General features: G+C 41.2%; 1 protein-coding gene across 1 annotated transcript in view; it reads left to right on the top strand.

Annotated features, from left to right (window-relative positions):
* Nucleotides 1-17,222, top strand: part of megf10 (multiple EGF-like-domains 10) — a 108,685-nt gene extending 91,463 nt beyond the window's left edge. Inside the window, exons 21-25 of the mRNA XM_038733535.1 lie at nucleotides 8,040-8,155; nucleotides 8,240-8,363; nucleotides 10,046-10,090; nucleotides 10,177-10,386; nucleotides 15,705-17,222. Of these exons, the coding sequence (XP_038589463.1) occupies nucleotides 8,040-8,155; nucleotides 8,240-8,363; nucleotides 10,046-10,090; nucleotides 10,177-10,386; nucleotides 15,705-15,871 (662 nt within the window). The 3' untranslated portion in view covers nucleotides 15,872-17,222. The remainder of the gene's footprint in view (nucleotides 1-8,039; nucleotides 8,156-8,239; nucleotides 8,364-10,045; nucleotides 10,091-10,176; nucleotides 10,387-15,704) is intronic.
* The last annotated feature ends 2,951 nt before the right edge of the window (nucleotides 17,223-20,173 follow it).

Below are 20,173 nucleotides of genomic sequence, written 5' to 3' on the forward strand. Positions count from 1 at the left end.
CAAGAACAGTCCTTGTTTTCAGTGACAGCAGACTGCAAGTTTTGATGGTCTGTATTCAGGGACTTAGACTGTGTTGGCTATTCATTCCAATGTATGGCATCTATGCACAAGTTTTGCACACATTTGCTTTCTAAGTGGTACATGTTTGACAGCCACTCGCACTGCATAACACCAGTTTCATGGGTCTACAGCATTAGCAAAAATTACCAAATCCAGTGGTGGAAAGTAACAAAGTACAAATACTTTTTACTGTACATAAGTAGTTTTTTTTTTCTGTATCTGTACCTTATTTGAGTGTTTTTACTTGTTGCAACTTTTAACTTCGCCCAGCTGATGCGACACTGGCATACGCAGTGATAGAAATCAGGTCACTCTCGCTCAGAGCTGGATGGCCCCGCCTCACTCTCATGTCAAAGGTGAAATCAAAGGTTGAGCGAAGGATGTAGAGGGACTATCATTTTGGGAACGAGAATAGAAAAAACTCAATGAGGGTGAACTGTGTGAACGTCAGGTAAACATGTGTTCTCTTCTCTCAAAGTCTGAGGTCAGCAGGTAACTGTAATGTTAATGTGCAGCTGCAGTGAATCTCTGTCTGTCTGTCTGTCCTGCTAACCAGCTGAGCAACACAGCTCTTGTCTGACCATGGACCAGGCTTACATGTCAGTGTAACAAACAATCTAATTTTACTGTACTAAATAACAAAGAATAAAGTCAGCAATTACAAAGCAAAATTTGTAATTGTTAGAATTACAAATAATGATGCACACAAAGTATGTCACCTTAATGCTAATAGACAATACAACTTAAATGTTATACAAATCAGATAGGGCTACATTACATGAAGTAATTTATTTTTCTCTTTCTCTTTACTCTCTATGCCACTTTAAAGTTTCCAAAATAAGAAGAAAGAAAAGTATGTAAAGGAGGTTTCAATGAGAATAATAAAATCAACAAAATATCAATTGCAGTGTTTTAGTTCTGAGCAAATAGTCCCCCCCCAAAAAAAATGTTAAAAAGTGGAGGATACGAGATCCCTCTCACCCACACTAGGATTTCTCTCTAAACGGCAGAGGGGAACCATCAGGGCCCTCTAGGCCCTTAGACAGGGCCTAAGCTATTCTAAAAAATAATATTTAGAAAGTCATCTGTTCTAATTTGATTTAATATATCATTTTTTTTATTAAATAAAATGTTTCTAAAATAAATCCTGGTCATTCAGATTGTGTTGGAATGGGAAGGACTAAAATAAAGACGGCCTTTTGTCACCCTCTACCAGTCATCAGAATATTGCTGACTCTGTTGTTGTTTGGTAGAAAATGCTGTCCAGCTATGAATTTACAGAGGGCCGAGAAACAGTAATTCAATGAGAGACTCATTTTAATTGACAATAAAATTGACCAATCATATCTTCCCTCTAAATGGGTGGGCTTTGTTTTCGCTAACTTTATGACCGCCCGCTGTGGGGGACACGGTGATAGGCGAATAAACTAACAGCAGCTAACTTGTTCGTTCAGTTCACGATGGAAGCCGCGAGTAACGTTCCCGCTAGTAAGGGAGACATCATTTCAAATTTATTACTTGCGCCCTTTTCAAGGTTAACTTTGAAAGAGAAGTTGGAGTTAATTAGCAAAGGAAGGCCTACACCAGAGCTTAATTTGGTGCAAAACAAAGCTTTTGAAAGACATTTCAACTCCAGTAATTATGCAAGATACCCATGGATAGAGATGCGGATCGTTAATTTTTTATTGATACTGATACCCTTATTGAGACTGCTTAACGATCCGATTCTTTATCGATACCACTATCGATACTTTACGACTATTTAGTGATGGTTATTTGGTAAGACCAGATCCAATATTCAATGTGCGATAACGTATTGAACGAAAATATATTGAGATGACATATCACTTGCGATAAATAAACATATATTGAAGTGTGCATATTAACTGCCTGGTTGTTTTTAATTTAATATTTTAAATCCAGCTAAATGTTGTTTCTAGAGCAGCAACATTAATGTTTACAACAGCAAAGTAACTCAATAACTTTATCTGACATCACAAGTAGTGAGTGGCTCAGGAGGTAGAGCGGGTTGGCCGTTAATCGGAAGGTCGGCGGTTCAATCCTGGCTCCCCCTGGTTGCATGTCGAAGTGTCCTTGGGCAAGATACTGAACCCCGGCTATTCCGCCAGTGTATGAGTGAGTGTGAATGTTAGTTTCCGTTTGAGCACTTAGGCTCAGTGTATGAATGTGTGTGACTGGTGAATGCAGATGTAGTGTAAAAGCGCTTTGAGTGGTTGAAAAGACTAGAAAGGCGCTATACAAGTACGGTAAGCAAGCATTTACGTTTAGAAAGAACAACATCAGTCTGTATCAGTCCCTCCTCCTCTCTAGCTGGCTGCAGGTAACGTTACCAGGTAGAAGGAGGAGCGGCTGGTTTGTCTCAGCCAGCAGCTGAGTTTTTAAGACTACAGACCATTCTGTGGTCCAGACAGACACCTTTCTATTTAGCTTGTTTTTAACATTTGGCTAAAGCCAAGCTAGCGTTAGCTATGCTTGTATAAAACATACAGGATGAGGACAGAGATGATTTAATTAACCATTTCTACATGTTTAATGTTACCTTACAGACAGGTGTATTGATAAAGTATTGTCTTTTTACTTGTAAAGGTTTTATTGCATGAACTTACAGTAACGAGCGTAGCTGTAATCAACTAACGTTAGTTAACCTTCACCGTATTCCACCGCGACGGCACAGCCTCTCGCTCTGCTGCCGCTGTGTGTGTGTGTGTGTGTGTGTGTGTAGGAGCTGACAGAGAGCAGGCAGAGACTGCAGCCTGACGATATTCTTATCCATTGCGTTTCAAATTAAATCACATTCACCTTTGATGCTCGAGACATAACGTTACATCATAGCCCGCAAGTCTCGATAGCAGTATCGACCTTATTGATTTTCGGATTTTGAGAAATTTTGGAACCAGGTCTCGATCAACCAAGGAGCTAAAGCTTTACTGCTGGGATTGTTTGCTGTTTGGCACCGAAAGTGGGTCCTGGGCCAAAGATGGAATTTCTGATTTAGGAAGTTTATCCAAGTCAGCCCATCGACATCAGAATGCTTCAAGTCATCTGAAAGCTACGATTTGCCTTAAAACATTTGGGGGCACCAGGATAGAGCTCCAGCTTGATGACCAACAACGCCAATGGATGTCATTGTCCATAATGAGAAGGTTAGGTTCATTTTGAAACGTCTCATTAACTGCGTGGTGTTCATGGGCAAGCAGGAGTTGCCATTCCGAGGTCACAATGAAGGAGCAGCAGGCCCGACTGTCAGACTTGGCCTTAATTTCCATCGAGAAGAAATTGCTGATGAAATTAAAAGCAAAGGATCAATTGCATGACCCAGCTATCAACAAGTTCATCCAGAAGGACAGGAGGATGGACTTCATTTTCAAGTAATGCCATCATCCAAAAGTAGGTTAAGTTGTTTAAAAATGTGTAGGCCACCATGCAAGCTGATTTTATTGTGGCTGCCGTGCCAGCTGACTTTATTCTGACCCAGCTGACTTTACTGTTGCCGCAATGAAGGTGGTGCTTTTATCCTTGCCGCCTTGCATCTATTTTTATTGTGACTGCATTATTAAGTATTTCCCTATTAAGTGTTTCCCTCTGTAGTTGGACACTTTATAAACTGTCTCTATTTGGGGAGTTCTTGGCAGAGGTTTCCTTTGTTAAACTCACCGAGAACAATAACTAAGCAGTCCAGGAATGTCCGTATGTGCTCGGCAAGCATGCACTGTGCGTTGTGTTGGCCTGTGGTGGAATGTAAACAACAAGCAGAAAGTAGGAACCAAACTCGCAGGGAGATTAAAATGGTTTACAGTGTATCAATAAATATTCCAGGTCATGAGAACAGTGCTGCTGAATCACTGTCATGTCGGTACACCACTTATATCAAGAGCCACTGTTGATATAAGTGGTAACCCATGTTTTGCCTGAGAGTTCTGTGTCGCGGTCCGCTCTGTAGAGTTGGAATCCAGCCAGCTGCAGCGCTGAGTCCGGTATCGGTTCACACAGCCACTTCTCCGTGAAGCACAGAACAGAAGATGAATAAAAGTTTTTCCCCAGCAGAAGCTGAAGTTGGTCCTGTTTGTTGCACAGTGAGCACACGTTGGAGAGAAATATTCTCAGTAGCAGCTTGCGTTCTCTCATGAACACCTCTAACTCTAACGTCTGTCTCATTTTCTGATAATAATTAACACTGATAATATTAACAAGGTGGGGTCTGGGGGTCCTCCCCCTGAAAAATTTGGGCTTTAAACACTGAATTTTTTTGCACCAATTCAAAATACGAAAATAGTGTAATATATTGCAGTAAGGCTGTCGGGCATTCTGTATTGATGTCAGATATGTTTCTGCTGTAGATCAACTTTTCTTATACAATTTAATCCCAGCTAAGTCTACATACATGCAGGCATGCCTGAAGTAGCCTAAAGTCTTTGTGCATGTGGCACCTTTTCACCTTAATGATAAATTAGCTTAACTGATTTGAATTTAGTTTAAAAAGAAATATTAATGAAATGTTCAATCAAGGAGTCTGGGGTCCGCCGCCCCCAGACTCCCCCCACCAGAAGATTTTGAGAATTAAACACTGAATTTCCTGCATTCTGGAGACATTTTCTGCGCCAATTTATTGTGGAAATGTCTTTATTTTTTATAAAGGGAAGGACAAAAGTTAGCTGGCAGGTGACAATTCAGACAAATATAATAGAATGTAATGCAGTAGCTTATTCTTTTTTTACCTTAAGTTTCTTTTTAAAAATATATTTATATTCAAAATATTTATATTGCGCCTGTCCAGGGTGTACCCCGCCTTTCACCCGATGTCAGCTGGGATTGGGTCCAGCCCCCTACGACCCTGTACGCAGGATAAGCAGTTGGATGGATGGATATTTATGTTACATAGCAGGTTTTCTTATAGTGCAAATAAACCTTTCTCACAGCATTTTATTTGTTAATTAACATTTCTTGGTGCAAGCTGTTTTTCAGTGGCCACAGCTCTCCTTTACTCCTTCAAGCGCCTGCTGTGAGCCCAACCGGTCCTAAAGGTTCGTCGGCCGGTAGCTTATCCCAGATTACCAGTCCACCCCAGAGGCTACCCCCTTTAGACCGTCTGACAGACACAGAGACTGAAAACACTTGTGATCAGACAGCAATATCACCACAATTCCTCACAAATGTTCGCTTCAGCAGCTCTGATAAAGTGCAGATCACATCCGCTTCAGAGGGAATGAAGCATCCTGGAGACAGTAAATCAGTAGTGTCTCACAGCGAGGGGGACAGAGACAGCAAGACACAGAGCGTCAGGTGTCAGTGTTACTGTCAGAGGTCATGATATTTTCTCACTACTATGGGGCGACTGTTAACCGTTTGTGTTAATACTTAGACAATAACAGACAACATTTATATTTAAATGTACTGATTACAATTGTGCAATTCAGAAGTCACAGACAAGCCCTGAAGCTGTGAGCAATGCTCTCTCTCTCTCTCTTTCTCTCCCTCTCTCTCTCCTGCTCTCTCTAAATGGCAGTGTGAGTAACGAGTGCTGGGGGGGTATCAATTATTGCGAGTAGCCTCTACTCTGTCATGAAGATTATTGCATATTAACATGCATACTTGACTAGGTCTCTCCACTCCATTTGAGTAGTTATGTTACCATGTTGATGTTATTTGTTGTTGAAAAGAATCTAAATAAGTTAATTTTGCAGTGTTTTAATTTTCAGCAAGGATCCCTGTCCTTTATTCTTTTCATGTTGTAACCAATGCTTTTTTCCCAACACTTTCTGACACTTCCTTTAGAAATGATATGATAAAGAAATGTCATCCTATACTCGATTCATTTTCCAGCTTGAATTTAAGGTTAAATAACTAAATTCCCCAGCTCCTGAGCAGAAGGTTGTTTTAGGGTTAATCAAAGCTATCGTCACGTAACCCGAGCTCCCCGAAGTGGACAAAATAAGTATTACAGGCCATCGTCTGAAATGCTGTTTAATGTATAAATGTCACTCTGTATTTACCTGTCCATAATCTAATGCCATTCGTGTATCTTGCCTATTTACTCTAAGAACGTGTAACAGCCAATATATCCAGAAAGCTAGTTAAGTTCCTCTCATCTGATGTGATTCCTATGAAATGCTAACCTTTTAAGGTGTAACTACTGACAATTGTTTTCCTTTTTTCAAGTGCCTAAAACTAAGAACGGTGCAACCGTTTGACAATTAAGGTTTGATTGTGGGAAGATATTTGATTACAATACGCGCAAATAGATTTTTGATTAACTTTTAATATGTCGAAAGAAAGACGGTCTCTTGGGAAACCGGAAACAAGCCCTCCCTCAGGTGAACAAAGGACTGCCCTCTGGGAACCACACCCCAACAGACAAAAGCAGCGACACACGCTGTCTCGCTCGCTTGTTTCTGTTCTCTTCAACTGCACTTCGGCACACGCCCAGCGTGCTTCCCCTCCCGGCAACGCCCTAAGAAGTTTGCCCACGCAGCGAAGGCTTTTGTTCGTTTTCCAGCCACACACGTGAAGCGCCGCAACGTCAGCTTTCCCTCGTTCCCAGCAACTTTACTTGCTTTTTATTTTATTTTTGTTTTGTTAAAAGTTATCAGACCGTTAAGTTACACTAGTTTAATTCAAGAACGACCAAGTTCTTTTTAAGCTTTATTCTACGAGCTAAATTACACTGCTCCCACTGAGGTTGGACCCTGTCATGTGGTCCCGCCAGCAGTAACAAAGGACGACCAAACCTCTGACCCGAGCCAGGGTTGGAAAGGCCCCCACTGCAGTTTCTTCAATAAGCCGACAAAAGACGGTCCTCCAGCAATTCCCTGGCAGAGAAAGCGACTGGCCGACGGCTTTAAGCTGTCCTAACCGAGAACACACGGAACTCCGCCAGCGTGAAACCGCCTAACGTTACCAGCAACCCACTGTTGTCAGTGATGTCCAATAGTCTGTTAATCCATTATCTTTAGTCCTTAAACTCCTAGACAAATTTAATCGAGTTAGTATCATCTGACTACTTTCATTAGTTCTCTTCCGCCGTATGAGTCAAATCCTCCTCACATTAGAACCCCACATTCTCATTGTTTAGCCATTGTTTATTTCTTTGATGTATATTTGACTGTATTTTTATATTCACCTTAATTAGTTAATAAATTTCACTGTAATCAAAGGAATTGTGTGTATGTTGCCTAACTAACCTAAAGCCCTGCCACGAGAATTTACCCCCTTCGATATGAGTCTGACTGACTGATTTAAGATAATTGAGCGATTATTAACTAACTGATCACTAGTGAATAATTGTATAATTATTAAAACGCTAAAGAGGTCCGGAGACTCTGGGTGAATTTGCCCCGCGAAACAAGAGCTTTATGAATTAATATTCTGAATATTAAAATTCATAATTTTGTATTCATTCTCATAAATTGTATTAGATCAAAGTAGTCATGCTACAAGAGATACCCTGTGGGAACCACAAGAACTGGTCAACATGGTCTGTTTGAGTGTTTTCCTACAAGCTTCTGGTTTTGATAGATTGTTTATAGTGAAGAGAAGTGGAAAAAGGGCTGTTATCTTCTCTCTTTCAGTAACACACATCAAACATCTCCCTGTGACCTGTGCTCTCTATCATAGTGAATGAAAGAACATAAATACGACCACACCGAATAGTCTTATATTCAGTAATAAAGACGGTGGACACAAAGTAAATGGAAGACTTTAAACACAGTTACTGTAGGGGTTCTGGTTTTTAGGGTTTTGTTTGGTATTTCCTGTTGTTATTTAGATAAGCCCTACCTCTTGTGTCCTAAATATTGCAAAACAGAATATAAATACAAAGAAAGAAATGCATTTTATATGTACCACCGTGCACTGGAGCCCCACTGGAACTGAAACCATGGGGTTTGGGGGTCTCATACTTTGAAAGCACTGATGAACTGACACATGTAGTGCATCCTGGTAAGAGTTTTGTCATTTTTCAGATGCTCACCCACCAACCTGCGAGGCCCACCCGAGCAACTACTTCTCCAACCCCAGCTACCATACTCTGGCCCAATGCATCAGCCCCTCACATGTTAACAATGGTCCATATGGAAAGGTATGAAAGTGGAATTTTTGAGGCTCTATAGAAGGGCAGTATAAAATGTCTATTAATGAATAACTGATATTTTTCCCTTTGCAGGCCAAGGGCAACCAACTGTTTGTGAATTTGAAGAATGTGGATCAGAGAAAAAGGGAGCCTCTAGCTGATCACAATGGCACACTGCCTGCAGACTGGAAACAAGGGGACTGCTTCAATGAACTGGGTGAGACATTGAATAAATTATACTGTAGTTCATCCCAGTGCAGATGGGATTTAAACTTAACTTAAATATTGGTGCACAGAGCAGTACAAGTTCTGTGTAAAACTAAAGTAAAAGTGACGCACCAGATTCAAAACTCAAACTTGTGGATACTACAGACACTGAGAGAGAGCTGCAATTAAGAAAACACATGCAAATGGAAAATAATAACAAAAATGATCTCACCCCTATGACATATGTGCATTTAGGATTTAATGACACCACAACACCACACCACATAACACCACAAGCAAATCGAGAAAGTACGAGACACATGGCAGGAAAAACATGCTGCAAACACAGAAACTGCACATTGTAGAGAGTAAAACAGAACTGAGTTGCAATACAAAATGGGCGGGCCCTCGCACGTGTACTGCGCTAGATGACGCAACTCTGCTGACGCAGTTCTGAACAACTTCAACCTCACTTCCTGTGTCCCCTATATGGCACCAGAGAACACCCAGTAACTATACGTTATGTCCCAGTACATCTTGTATAGAACAAATCGTGAAAATTGTATTTAAATTGCCTGATGAGTGTGACACAGAGCTTACATCCCTCGGGGCAGGACTGTTATCAAGCACGGATACACCGCTTTCTGCAACAGTTTTGAAGCTGATATGGCCAACCTGCTAGGATTATAGCGTAAAACGTGACATTTCCTGTTGCCAGCAGGTGGCGCTATGACTTTGAGTGAATGTTGGCAGGTGGACTCTTATCATCTTACATGTCAAATTTGGTGCAGATGTGAGCATGTACAGTGAAGTTACAACAACTTCCTGTTTCATGGTGAATCATCTTATTTCAACACCACACCATGGGCATGCTGGTCGACTGGTAATTATTGTTTGTACAACGTTTAATCATCAATGGGTTTAGACTGCACAGCGAAAATTTGAAGTTGATCGGACTAATTCCCTAGGAGGAGTTATAAATTATGTAAATCAGCAAAAATTACCATAAAATTCAAAATGGTGAGTTTGGTGAGTTAGTAACATTCATTAGGGGATAAAAATACAGATGGAGAGGAGTAGAGAGGAGTTCAGTGCATTTAAGAAACTAACACAGATTATCCTGGCAAAACATATTTTCACCTGTTCTTAAGTCATAAACACAGGAGAGAAAACAATTTAGATCAGACTTAGAAAATGGATCACCAGAATATTTTTTCTTACTTGCTTTCCAGGGATTCTGTAGTGTTTAGATAAGTACAATAGGAAACAAACAGAGATTTGTTAATTTATTGTAGAGAGACAGAGAGAAACAAATTTAGACAGAAGTTACACTGGAATATTAACAAGTTTATCATCATCTCTTTTATCCTGGGTACACTGCCAAAGTTGGAGAGTTTCTAACTCAGAGTGACAGCATTTCAGAATGCTTATAGATTTCTCTCCACTGCATGCACAAAAAAATCATGGGAGGAAATACTGGTATCTTACATACAAGCAATATCAACTTGGCAAATTGGTTCAATTTGTATTTTAATTGGTGTGGATAAAAACATTGTTGCTATATTGTAACCCCAGTTCTTAATTTATGGTGATATGATGAAAATTCTTTATTAAATTCCAGGTTATTCTTGCTATAATAGTCATATGTATTTATTCCACCATTCACTGACCCTTCTCATTTTCAAAATTCAGGAGCCTACGGCGATGACAGGAGACACACTGGGAAATCTTTACGAGGTAGGTCCTGGAATTATGTGAATATACGCTAAACTGCTCAATTTTAATGCTGTTATTCACTAGTCTTCTCTGTCCATGTCATCCAGATCTGGTGAAGGGCACGCTTTATCATTCCAGCTCCTGTTCCCTCAACAGCTCTGAAAACCCATATGCCACAATAAAAGACCCTCCCCTGCTGACAGCCAAAAACACAGAGTGTGGCTACGTGGAAATGAAGTCACCTGCCAGACGAGATTCACCATACGCTGAGATCAGCAACAGTGGCTCGACCAACAACCGGAATGTCTATGAAGTTGGTGAGGATCTTACGCTTAGATTGGTTATTTGTCATTGTGACAGCTTTATAGAGAAGTATGCTTCAGTGGTATTAAATATATAGTGCACTGAAATTAGCAGTGGGCACTACACTGTAAATGTAATTGCACAATCTGTGACACTTGACAAATTTCTATTATAGTCATATTATGAAAAATGAAATATTAGGAAAAGAAATCTATAGTGAGCTAGTTTCATTGCCACATGAAATGGGGGACCAGTAAATATGTCAGCACTGGCCTAGCTGGATCAGGAGCTGGGAGAAACATGCTAGCTCCAAACTAGCAGTCAAACAGAAACCCATAGCTCCAGAGGTGTCTTATTTACACACTGAATCGTGTTCGCTAGCAAGTTAGTTACCAATATATTCAAGTAGAGATACGACACAGCTTAAACCTGACAATCCCTTTATGAAGTCTGCTTTGTGCCGCGTCTGTGTCATTCAGTTTTGGTCAAAACTGCTCCTTAAACCACAATTTCTTGTTTTTACCTTTTCTAGTTCTTTTTGTCATAAAGTCAATCCCCCAGAAAATTATCACTTTAACACTGAGTGTGTGACTACGATTCACAAGTGTAGTCAGCCAATCAGGGGTATTGCTTCTATGTGACATCACATCCCGTCATTAAGCCTTTAAAAATAAGAGCTGAAAGGTGTCTGTACTATATTTGTGTTGAGAGGATTCTGCAGAGAACCAAAAAAAAAACCCAGTGAACCAAAAACCCTGAGAACCAAAAAAAACTGGTCAAGTATTTAAATAAGTGTTGTACATAAGTACAGATCTGACGTACTAGTATTACGTACGAGTATTGACAGAGCAAATGATATAGCATATTACATAAATATTTAAGTGTATTACAAAGCCTCACGTATCACCTCTAATTATAAAAGACTAATTGAAGGGACATGACATCACATATAAGCAACACCCCTGACTGGCTGACTACACTTGTGGATCATATTCACATTCTCCAAAGTAAACCAGTGTCAAAATGATCTGTAGACAAATATAAAGAGCGACCCGCAAATACATTGTGATCTGCAAACACAGATTTGACATTTGAATGCTGAGCATTTCACAGACTTTGTGTGCATGTCTTGAAACTGTGGTTTGAAAAAATAAGTTGGACTGTGTTTGTTTGCAAATTGTGAAGAGTGCATTTGTAGAAAATGGTACTTTGTAAAACAGCGAAACAGTGTCAAAATTCTGAAAACAAATGCAAAACAATCTACAAAGAGAATATGTCCGTCATGCACAGACAAATCATTTTGCATTTATTCAAATTCTGTCTCTGATTTGTGGATCTGAAGATTTGTTGGTGGATTTTGTATTTATTTGTTTTAGTTTTATGTGTGGATCAAGAGTTTGTGGGTTTTGGATCTATATATAGATTGTGTTTTGTGTTTACAAATTGGACATATATTTGTGACTCATAGTCTGTGCATTTACAATGAGATTGACATTGATTTACTCACATAAAAACCCCACTGTACACTCCCTACCCAGCACCATACAGCAGACTAGGGCTGTGCGATATGACTAAAATCTCATATTCCGATATAGGTCATTTCATATCCCATTTCAATTAAATATTATACTGTTGGAATTTCCAACAGTAACTCATATTTCTCTCCATCATAAAGGTGATGTATGTGATTCTGGAGGAATCCAATACCATGACAAATACGACACAGCAAGTGATGTAACTAATGTGAGCTAAATTGTGGATTAGCAAACTGACGCTACTTGCTGCTGGAAAGCTAACATCAGAGAACAAGATGGCCCCAGAGCAGCCCAGCAGCTCCAGACAGCGATACAACTCTCCTGCTGCGATAGCTAACATCACAACAACAGCATGTCTTGTTGAACTACAAAGTAAACTGGATGTCTGGAAAGTCATTAAATGTTACCTGACACACAAATCATGGCTGGAATTGCTGGGAAAGTGTTGATTTCTCTCTTAGATTTGAGCACCTCGTTTTTGCTAGCATAGTCTGAGTCCTCCTTTAAGTATTCCCCAGTTCTGAGTAAACTTTACTCTCCTCTGTTTGTTTATTTTGAAAGCTAATTTCTTCCCTGCCACGCATATGTGTGGAAGAATGTACCGCGGTGAAGTTAATATTCAATTCAATTTAATTCAGTTTTATTTATATAGCGCCAAACAACACTTCCCACCAAGAGCAAGCACTAGGCGACAGAGGCAAGGAAAAACTTCCTTTTAAGAGGCAGAAACCTCGAGCAGAACCATGGCTCAGGGTGGGCGGCCATCTGCCTCGACCGGCTGGGGGTGAAGGAGAGAGAGGGGGAGAGAGAGAGAGAGAGAGAGAGAGAGGAACAGAGAGGAAGAGGGCAAGAGAGGAACAGAGAAAAAGAGAGGGATTGAAGGAGAGAGAGGGGAGGGAGGCAGCCTACATAATATACACACAGAGGTACAGACAGTAAAGGTGATGTTGCTATAGACTAAATGAAAAATGGTACAGATATTTATAATAGTGTTAATGGTAACCATCGTAATGTTAATGATTATAATAACAATAATAACAATAAGACTAGCAACAATAGTTGGAGCAGAGGGTGTCCAGCAGGAACACGGGGGCAGCAGGTGACTCGCATCCACAGATCCAGACTCCACAGCTCCAGAGCCAGAAACACCTGCGAGGGACGAGAAAACACAAGACTACCGGAAAGGGGAGAAGTTGTGTTAGTAACATGCAATAATGGGATGAGGTTGCACACAGAGGGAGAGAAAGTGGAGGAGAGAGGAGCTCAGTGCATCATGGGAAATCCCCCGGCAGTCTAGGCGTATAGCAGCATAACTAAGGGATGGTTCAGGACTCACCTGAGCCAGCCCTAACTATAAGCTTTATCAAAGAGGAAAGTCTTAAGCCTACTCTTAAATGTGGAGATGGTGGTTCCACAGTAGAGGTCTGGAGGAACGCTCTGGCTCCCATTCTACTTCTGGAGACTCTAGGAACCACAAGTAACCCTGCATTCTGGGAGCGCAGTCCTCTGGTGGGGTAGTAAGGTACTATGAGCTCTTTAAGATAAGATGGTGCCTGACCATTAAGAGCTTTGTAGGTAAGAAGAATGATTTTAAATTCTATTCTGGATTTTACTGGAAGCCAATGCAGAGAAGCTAAGATGGGAGAAATATGATCTCTTTTCCTGGTTCCTGTCAGAACACGTGCTGCAGCATTCTGGATCAGCTGAAGAGTCCTAATGGACTTTTTCGAGCAGCCTGATAATAAGGAATTGGAGTAATCCAGCCTAGAAGTAACAAATGCATGGACTAGTTTTTCTGCATCATTTTTAGACAGGATGTTCCTGATTTTCGCAATATTACGTAGGTGAAAAAAGGCGGTCCTTGAAATTTGCTTAATGTCAGACTTAAACGACGAGTTTAACATTAGAAAATTACAGGTCATCCAGGTTTTAACATCCTGAAGGCACATTTGAAGTTAAGCTAACTGATGAGTTTCATCTGGTTTGATCGATAGATATAACTGAGTATCATCTGCATAACAATGAAAGTTTAACCCTTTTTCAGAAGAGGTTTAATTACAGCTACTTTAAAGTACTGTGGTACATAGCCTGTTGATAAAGATAGACTGATCATATCTAGTATAGAAGTGCTGACTAAGGGTAAAACTTCTTTAAGCAACCTAGTCGGGATGGGGTCTAAGAGGCAGGTTGATGGTTTAGATGAAGAAATTATTGAAGTTAGTTGGTATTGAGGGAAGATTGAGGGAAGCAAAACAGTCTAAACATATATCTGGTTCTACAGCTGTTTCTAGGGTTCCTGAGTTTAGAGAAAAGTTGGTGCCAGTTGAATTTTGTTTCTAATAGTTAGAATTTTATCATTAAAGAGGCTCATGAAGTCGTAACTACTCAGAGCTATGGGAATACTTGGCTCAATAGAGCTGTGACTCTCTGTCAGCCTGGCTACAGTGCTGAAAAGAAACCCGGAGTTGTTCCTATTTTCCTCTATTAATGACGAGTAGTACGCTGCTCTGGCATTATGGAGGGCCTTCCTATAATTTTTAAGACTATATTGCCAAATTAAACAAAAATTTTCCTTTTTGTTGGAACATCAAAGTTTAAGTTTATTAAGTTGGATATTATATGTCAGTTGTATCACCAACTTAAAACTTACTTCACTGCGATGCAAAGCACCGTCCCCTCGCGGGAATATTACAGTAAAGTGTGGAATTTGCGACACAACAAAATAAACAATGGCAGCATAATTGTAAACAATAGATGTTTTTCTATCATCAAACCATATATGTCGTCATATCACACAGCCCTACAGCAGACTGACAAAATGAGTTACTAACTGGTGAATATAGTGGAGCATTTGGCAGCTAAAGAACCAGATATTTTTCTCATGAGTTGGTAGAGACCAGACACAGAGCTAAAAGGAGAGTGAATATTGCACTTATGGGACAGGTCTCTGTAAAGATGTAGGCACAACAGCCTCTGATTACCATTGCCTGTACAACCTGACTCTCATTTTGTCCAGATGGGACCTTTAGGAGCAGCCTTAAGTCCAAGCTGAGCCAAGATGGCTCCTTTCCTGGCTCTCTTTCCTCTCCTCTGAGTGATCACAGCACCCGCCATGGTGCCTGGTCGGTTGATTGGGCTGGGTGCATCGTGGTCTGCTTCTCTTTTATCTAAAAACCCTTCCTTTTCCAATCACTGTATTTCTGTTATAGGTAATGCGTGTTTCTGCAACAAAGCCGGTATTTGTAGTGAAGTTTGAAGGAGGCGGCTGTGGCTCAGGAGATAGAGTGGGTTGCCTGTTTATTGGAAGATCGGGGTTCAATCCCCAGCTCCTCCAGGCTGTATGACGAAGTGTCCTTGGGCAAGATACCCCGAAGAACCCGAATGTTCCTTGGTGGCTGTTCCACTGGGGTACGAATGTGTGTGTAGTTCCTGTTTGAGCACTTAGGCTCAGTGTGTGAATGTGGTGTAAAAGTGCTTTGAGTGGTCGAAATGACCTATACAAATACAGAGCATTTACAGGTGCCATAGCAATTTTAGCAGTTATGTTAATTATGTCTTCTGCTACCAAGTGGCCACAAAAATCAATAAATGCAGAAACATCAGGAGGGTTGATTTGTGACAGAGCTTGGCTAGCAGTTTCTCCCTTGCAATCATTGTAGTTAGTCAGACTAAACATATCCTTGACCTATCTCTGTACTGGACAGAGAGATGAAATTAATCAGTGATCTTCTCTCATTTTCCAAAATGTTGGACTTTTTTCTCCCTGTAACTGCTAACTCACCTGTCTTTGATTTCAGAGCCTACTGTAAGCACCATCCAGCCAAATGGAGACGGCAATGGCCATGGACAGTTTTGTCAAGATCCGTACGATCTACCAAAAAACAGCCACATCCCCTGTCACTACGACCTCCTGCCAGCCAGAGAAAGTCCATCCTCAGACCCCAAGGAGCTAGACAGCGAATGATGGCACAGATGGCACATGAGGCCAGATCTGACCTCCAGTCTGCAGCGCCAGCATTGGATGTTCCACGAACAGATACACTTTATACCCACAACACACTTGTTTTCTTACTCTTATACACTGATAATGACGTCTTTCTGAACAAAATTGGCATATAGGAGGTGCTATTAAGGTACAGCTGATATTTTTACAGCTACAATTTGTAAACTGCGACTAAGTCTTCATTGGTCATTCCACATGTCTGGGAGGTAAGGTCTTTCTGCCTGTTCTACATAGCCTCAGTCAAAGGTGGGCTGAAAAGCCTGCTCTCATAGCTTTCTTCTAACTCCCTCCCAATCTCTCTCCAACTCTGTCTTATGCATGTCTTAAGCCTCAAGGTGACAAATCGTGCAAATGGCGATAACACACTCATTCAGATGGAGGTTAAGCACTTGTGATGTTCACCTTTCCGTAGCTTTGCACACCTGGCCCATCACTGCGTGAAAGTGAGCATTATGCAGACCCACCCAATCCCATAGTCAGAAAAGTGGTTCCAGAGCTTCCAGTACTTTGTTTCAAGCATACCAAAGCCTTTCCAACAGGGCTACAGAGTGCGCACTGGTGCAACTAACATTTCGCAGGACAATTACTGTCAGCCGCAGCTCTGTCTGTGGGTCTCTCATTTCCCTAATTTGGCCTCCGCCTGTGACCCAGAAATCTGTCTCAGCGCGCCATATAGGACATCTCAATTCCCTAAATGCACCTCGAAGATTGAGTAATGAGAAGGCTTGCTGGAGGAGCTATAAGCGAGGATACACTGGTGTATCCTTTGCGGAAGTGTTTTCGTCGACGTTTAAAAGACGCGTGACATGCAGCTGGACTATACAACCAACCCATGGCCGGAGCAGGACTCTACAGTGTTCTTTTGTGTTCATAAATTGTGTTAGTTATTTCAAATGATCAAATGCGCTTCCCTTCATCATTTGTGTAGCGCCTCATAAAGCGCTGTTAAAACTGCATTCCTGATGTCATTTCACTTTGAAATCACTGATAGGTAGCTACATTTTATTCTCACAATATAACAGGTTATAGAGTGAAATTAAGTTTTGTAACTCCCTTCTGCTACAAAGCAGACAATATAGATTAATACAGAATCAATTATAAAAATGGCCAACAGAAATAAACTATCATCAGTGGAGCAGTGCTGAGGATGAATTAGAGTTTCAGAGGCTGACAGCTTGGGGTAAAACGCTGCTCTGCAGTCTGGTGGTGCAGCAGCAGAAACTTCTATATCTCTTCCCAGAAGGCAGCAGGGTGAACAGGCTGTGGCTGGGTGGGTACTGTCCTTTAGTATCCTTTGGGCTCTGCAGACACCTCACCTCACCGATATCATTGATGCTCGGAAGGTACCAATGATCTTCTGAGCAGAGCCCTCCGGTCCTGGGCCGTGCACATCCCATGCCAGTTTGTGATGTTTCCAGTCAGTCTGCTTTCTATTGCTCCTCTGTAAAAGCTGACAAGAACTTGGCGTGGGAATTTAGCCTTCTTAAGCTTCCTCAAGATATACAGTGGTTTCTGAGCTTTCTTCACCAGCGTGGAGATGTGAGACGACCATGACAGGTTCTCTGTGATGCTGATTCCCAGGAACCTGAAACTGTTGACCTGCTCCACCTCAGCTCCACTGATGTAGACAGGAGTGTATGTCTTTATCTCCTTCTTCCTAAAATCAATGATCAGCTCCTTAGTTTTACTGACATTGAGCAGTAGCAGTGTGAACAGGAGGGGGCTGAGCACACAGCCCTGGGGGGCTCTGGTGTTGAGCACATATTGAGCTGATGTTGTTATTGTTAAATGTGATGTGTGGATGGGCAGCAGGATCATAAAAATCAACAGTGAATAGCGGCTGGGTGAAACAGGGTGAAGTGTTACCGAATTTAGAGAGACGCAAATACGCACAAGCCACAACAACATAAATTAATGGATCGTCAGGATCTAATGTTTTTTGTGTGTCCCATGATATTTGCTGTGACTTTACTGCACGCATGGAAATGTTTAAATGACTGACAGCAGCCTCTAATCATCACAGTAAGTCGTTAAAGATAAGATGCATACAACACAACCCAATAAGGAAATCACAATGCGGGTGAGGTCTCTAAATCTGACAAAATAATGAGTTTTTGAGGAGCGGGTAAATGATTTTTACGTACACGAGTATTCCGATAAGATAGCTGTGCAACAGGTCGTATTTAATTGATGTCGCTTTAAATGGCGGCTCCGAGGCAAGGACATCTCATTTCGTTAAATGCCTGTTTCCTCACCTCCTTTCTCCTCGCGTCTTAGTCCCTCCCACACAAGAAGTGAGCGGAGGAGCGAGGAGGCACAAACCTATGGAACAAACTGAGAAATGAGAAAGGCCTTGTGTGTGTGTGTTCCTCAAAACTCACTCTTGGAAGTCTGTGTTGCTCTCTAATTAGACCACCAATTTATCACCACCGTTTACCACCACTGTCCATGTTGGTTAAAAAATGACATCAAAACCCTGTGACATCCTGTCTTAAAAGAGATGTAACCGTATTGCTTAGATTAAACTCTGTGAATCTAAAAAAAAAACTATTTGGCCATCAGTGACGCTGCGTTGGTGTTTGGCAGATGATGATCCAAGTCAGACAAACACACAGAGCCAAGAGACTTTTTGTTGGCGCATCATCGTACAGCTTTGCAGCTACCAGAATTACGGGGTTTCTGCTGTTGCTCTTGTAATGGGAATTCAATGAGTATGATCTCCAAACAGTCATGTAATTAATGTTACTCACTGGGGCCTCCGGTCTCTCTGGGACGGGGTCAGTGGGAAGTAAATGTGTGTGATGCTTTATGATGTGTCCAGGGGGTCAGGACTTTTAAGTGTTTTACAACATGTACCCGGACATGATTCTCTCACGATAGATCTACAGGTGCTGGTCATATAATTAGAATATCATCAAAAAGTTGATTTATTTCAGTAATTCCATTCAAAAAGTGAAACTTATATAATACATTCATTCCACACAGACTGATCGGCACAGAATCCACGTTGCTTGAAGTCCAGTGTAAAGTTTCCACAGTCCGTGATGGTTTGGGGTGCCATGTCATCTGCTGCTGTTGGTCCACTGTGTTTTCTGAGGTTAGAGCACTTCATGCTTCCTGCTGCTGACCAACTTTATGGAGATGCAGATTTCATTTTCCAACAGGACTTGGCACCTGCACACAGTGCCAAAGCTACCAGTACCTGGTTTAAGGACCATGGTATCCCTGTTCTTAATTGGCCAGCAAACTGGCCTGACCTTAACCCTATAGAAAATCTATGGGGTATTGTGAAGAGGAAGATGCGATACGCCAGACCCAACAATGCAGAAGAGCTGAAGGCCACTATCAGAGCAATCTGGGCTCTCATAACACCTGAGCAGTGCCACAGACTGATCGACTCCATGCCACGCCGCATTACTGCAGTAATTCAGGCAAAACGAGCCCCAACTAAGTATTGAGGGCTGTACATGCTCATACTTTTCATGTTCATACTTTTCAGTTGGCCAACATTTCTAAAAATCCTTTTTTTGTATTGGTCTTCAGTAATATTCTAATTTTCGGAGATACTGAATTTGGGATTTTCATTAGTTGTCAGTTTTAATCATCACAATTAAATGAAATAAACATTTGAAATATATCAGTCTGTGTGTAATGAATGAATATAATATCCAAGTTTCACTTTTTGAATGGAATTACTGAAATAAATAAACTTTTTGATGATATTCTAATAATATGACCAGCACCTGTAGATTGAGTATCCCCAAGGAAACATTCAAAGACATCATGTTCCCCTGGTGAGATTAGGATAAAAGCTGCATGAGACACTCAGATGATACTCTGATGTGTGTGTGTCCCAGTGAGTTCCTTCTGCAGAAGACTTGAATCAAGTGTTTGCCAGAGCTGTTTATCTGAAAAGTTGAATTGCCAGCACACTCATGCTGTGTGATCATGCACAGTAGACACTGGTACCAACAGGAAGTAGCCCTGTAGTAGTATTTTATTGGTCCAAAACTGGCTTCACTGCTTTCCATTCAAATGCGCAGGGTGGCTTCATCCAGTAATATACTATTTATAGCTTCAAAGCATGCCCAATCAGTGCTTGGTCGCATGCGCACCAGCTGCCCGATCTGTACCACACGTGTTGTAATTTCAAAAGGTCCGTAGAAGGAAATGGAAATAATGAAAGGAACTGTTTCAACAGTCTACAAGAACACGGCTCTTTCACAAATATATAAAAGTTGGCCTGTTTTGTGGTAGAAATAT

This window comes from Micropterus salmoides, unplaced genomic scaffold (genome assembly GCF_014851395.1).
Source record: "Micropterus salmoides isolate LMB-PRFRI ecotype aquatic unplaced genomic scaffold, ASM1485139v1 Ms_hic_scaffold_20, whole genome shotgun sequence".
Lineage (NCBI taxonomy): Eukaryota > Metazoa > Chordata > Actinopteri > Centrarchiformes > Centrarchidae > Micropterus > Micropterus salmoides.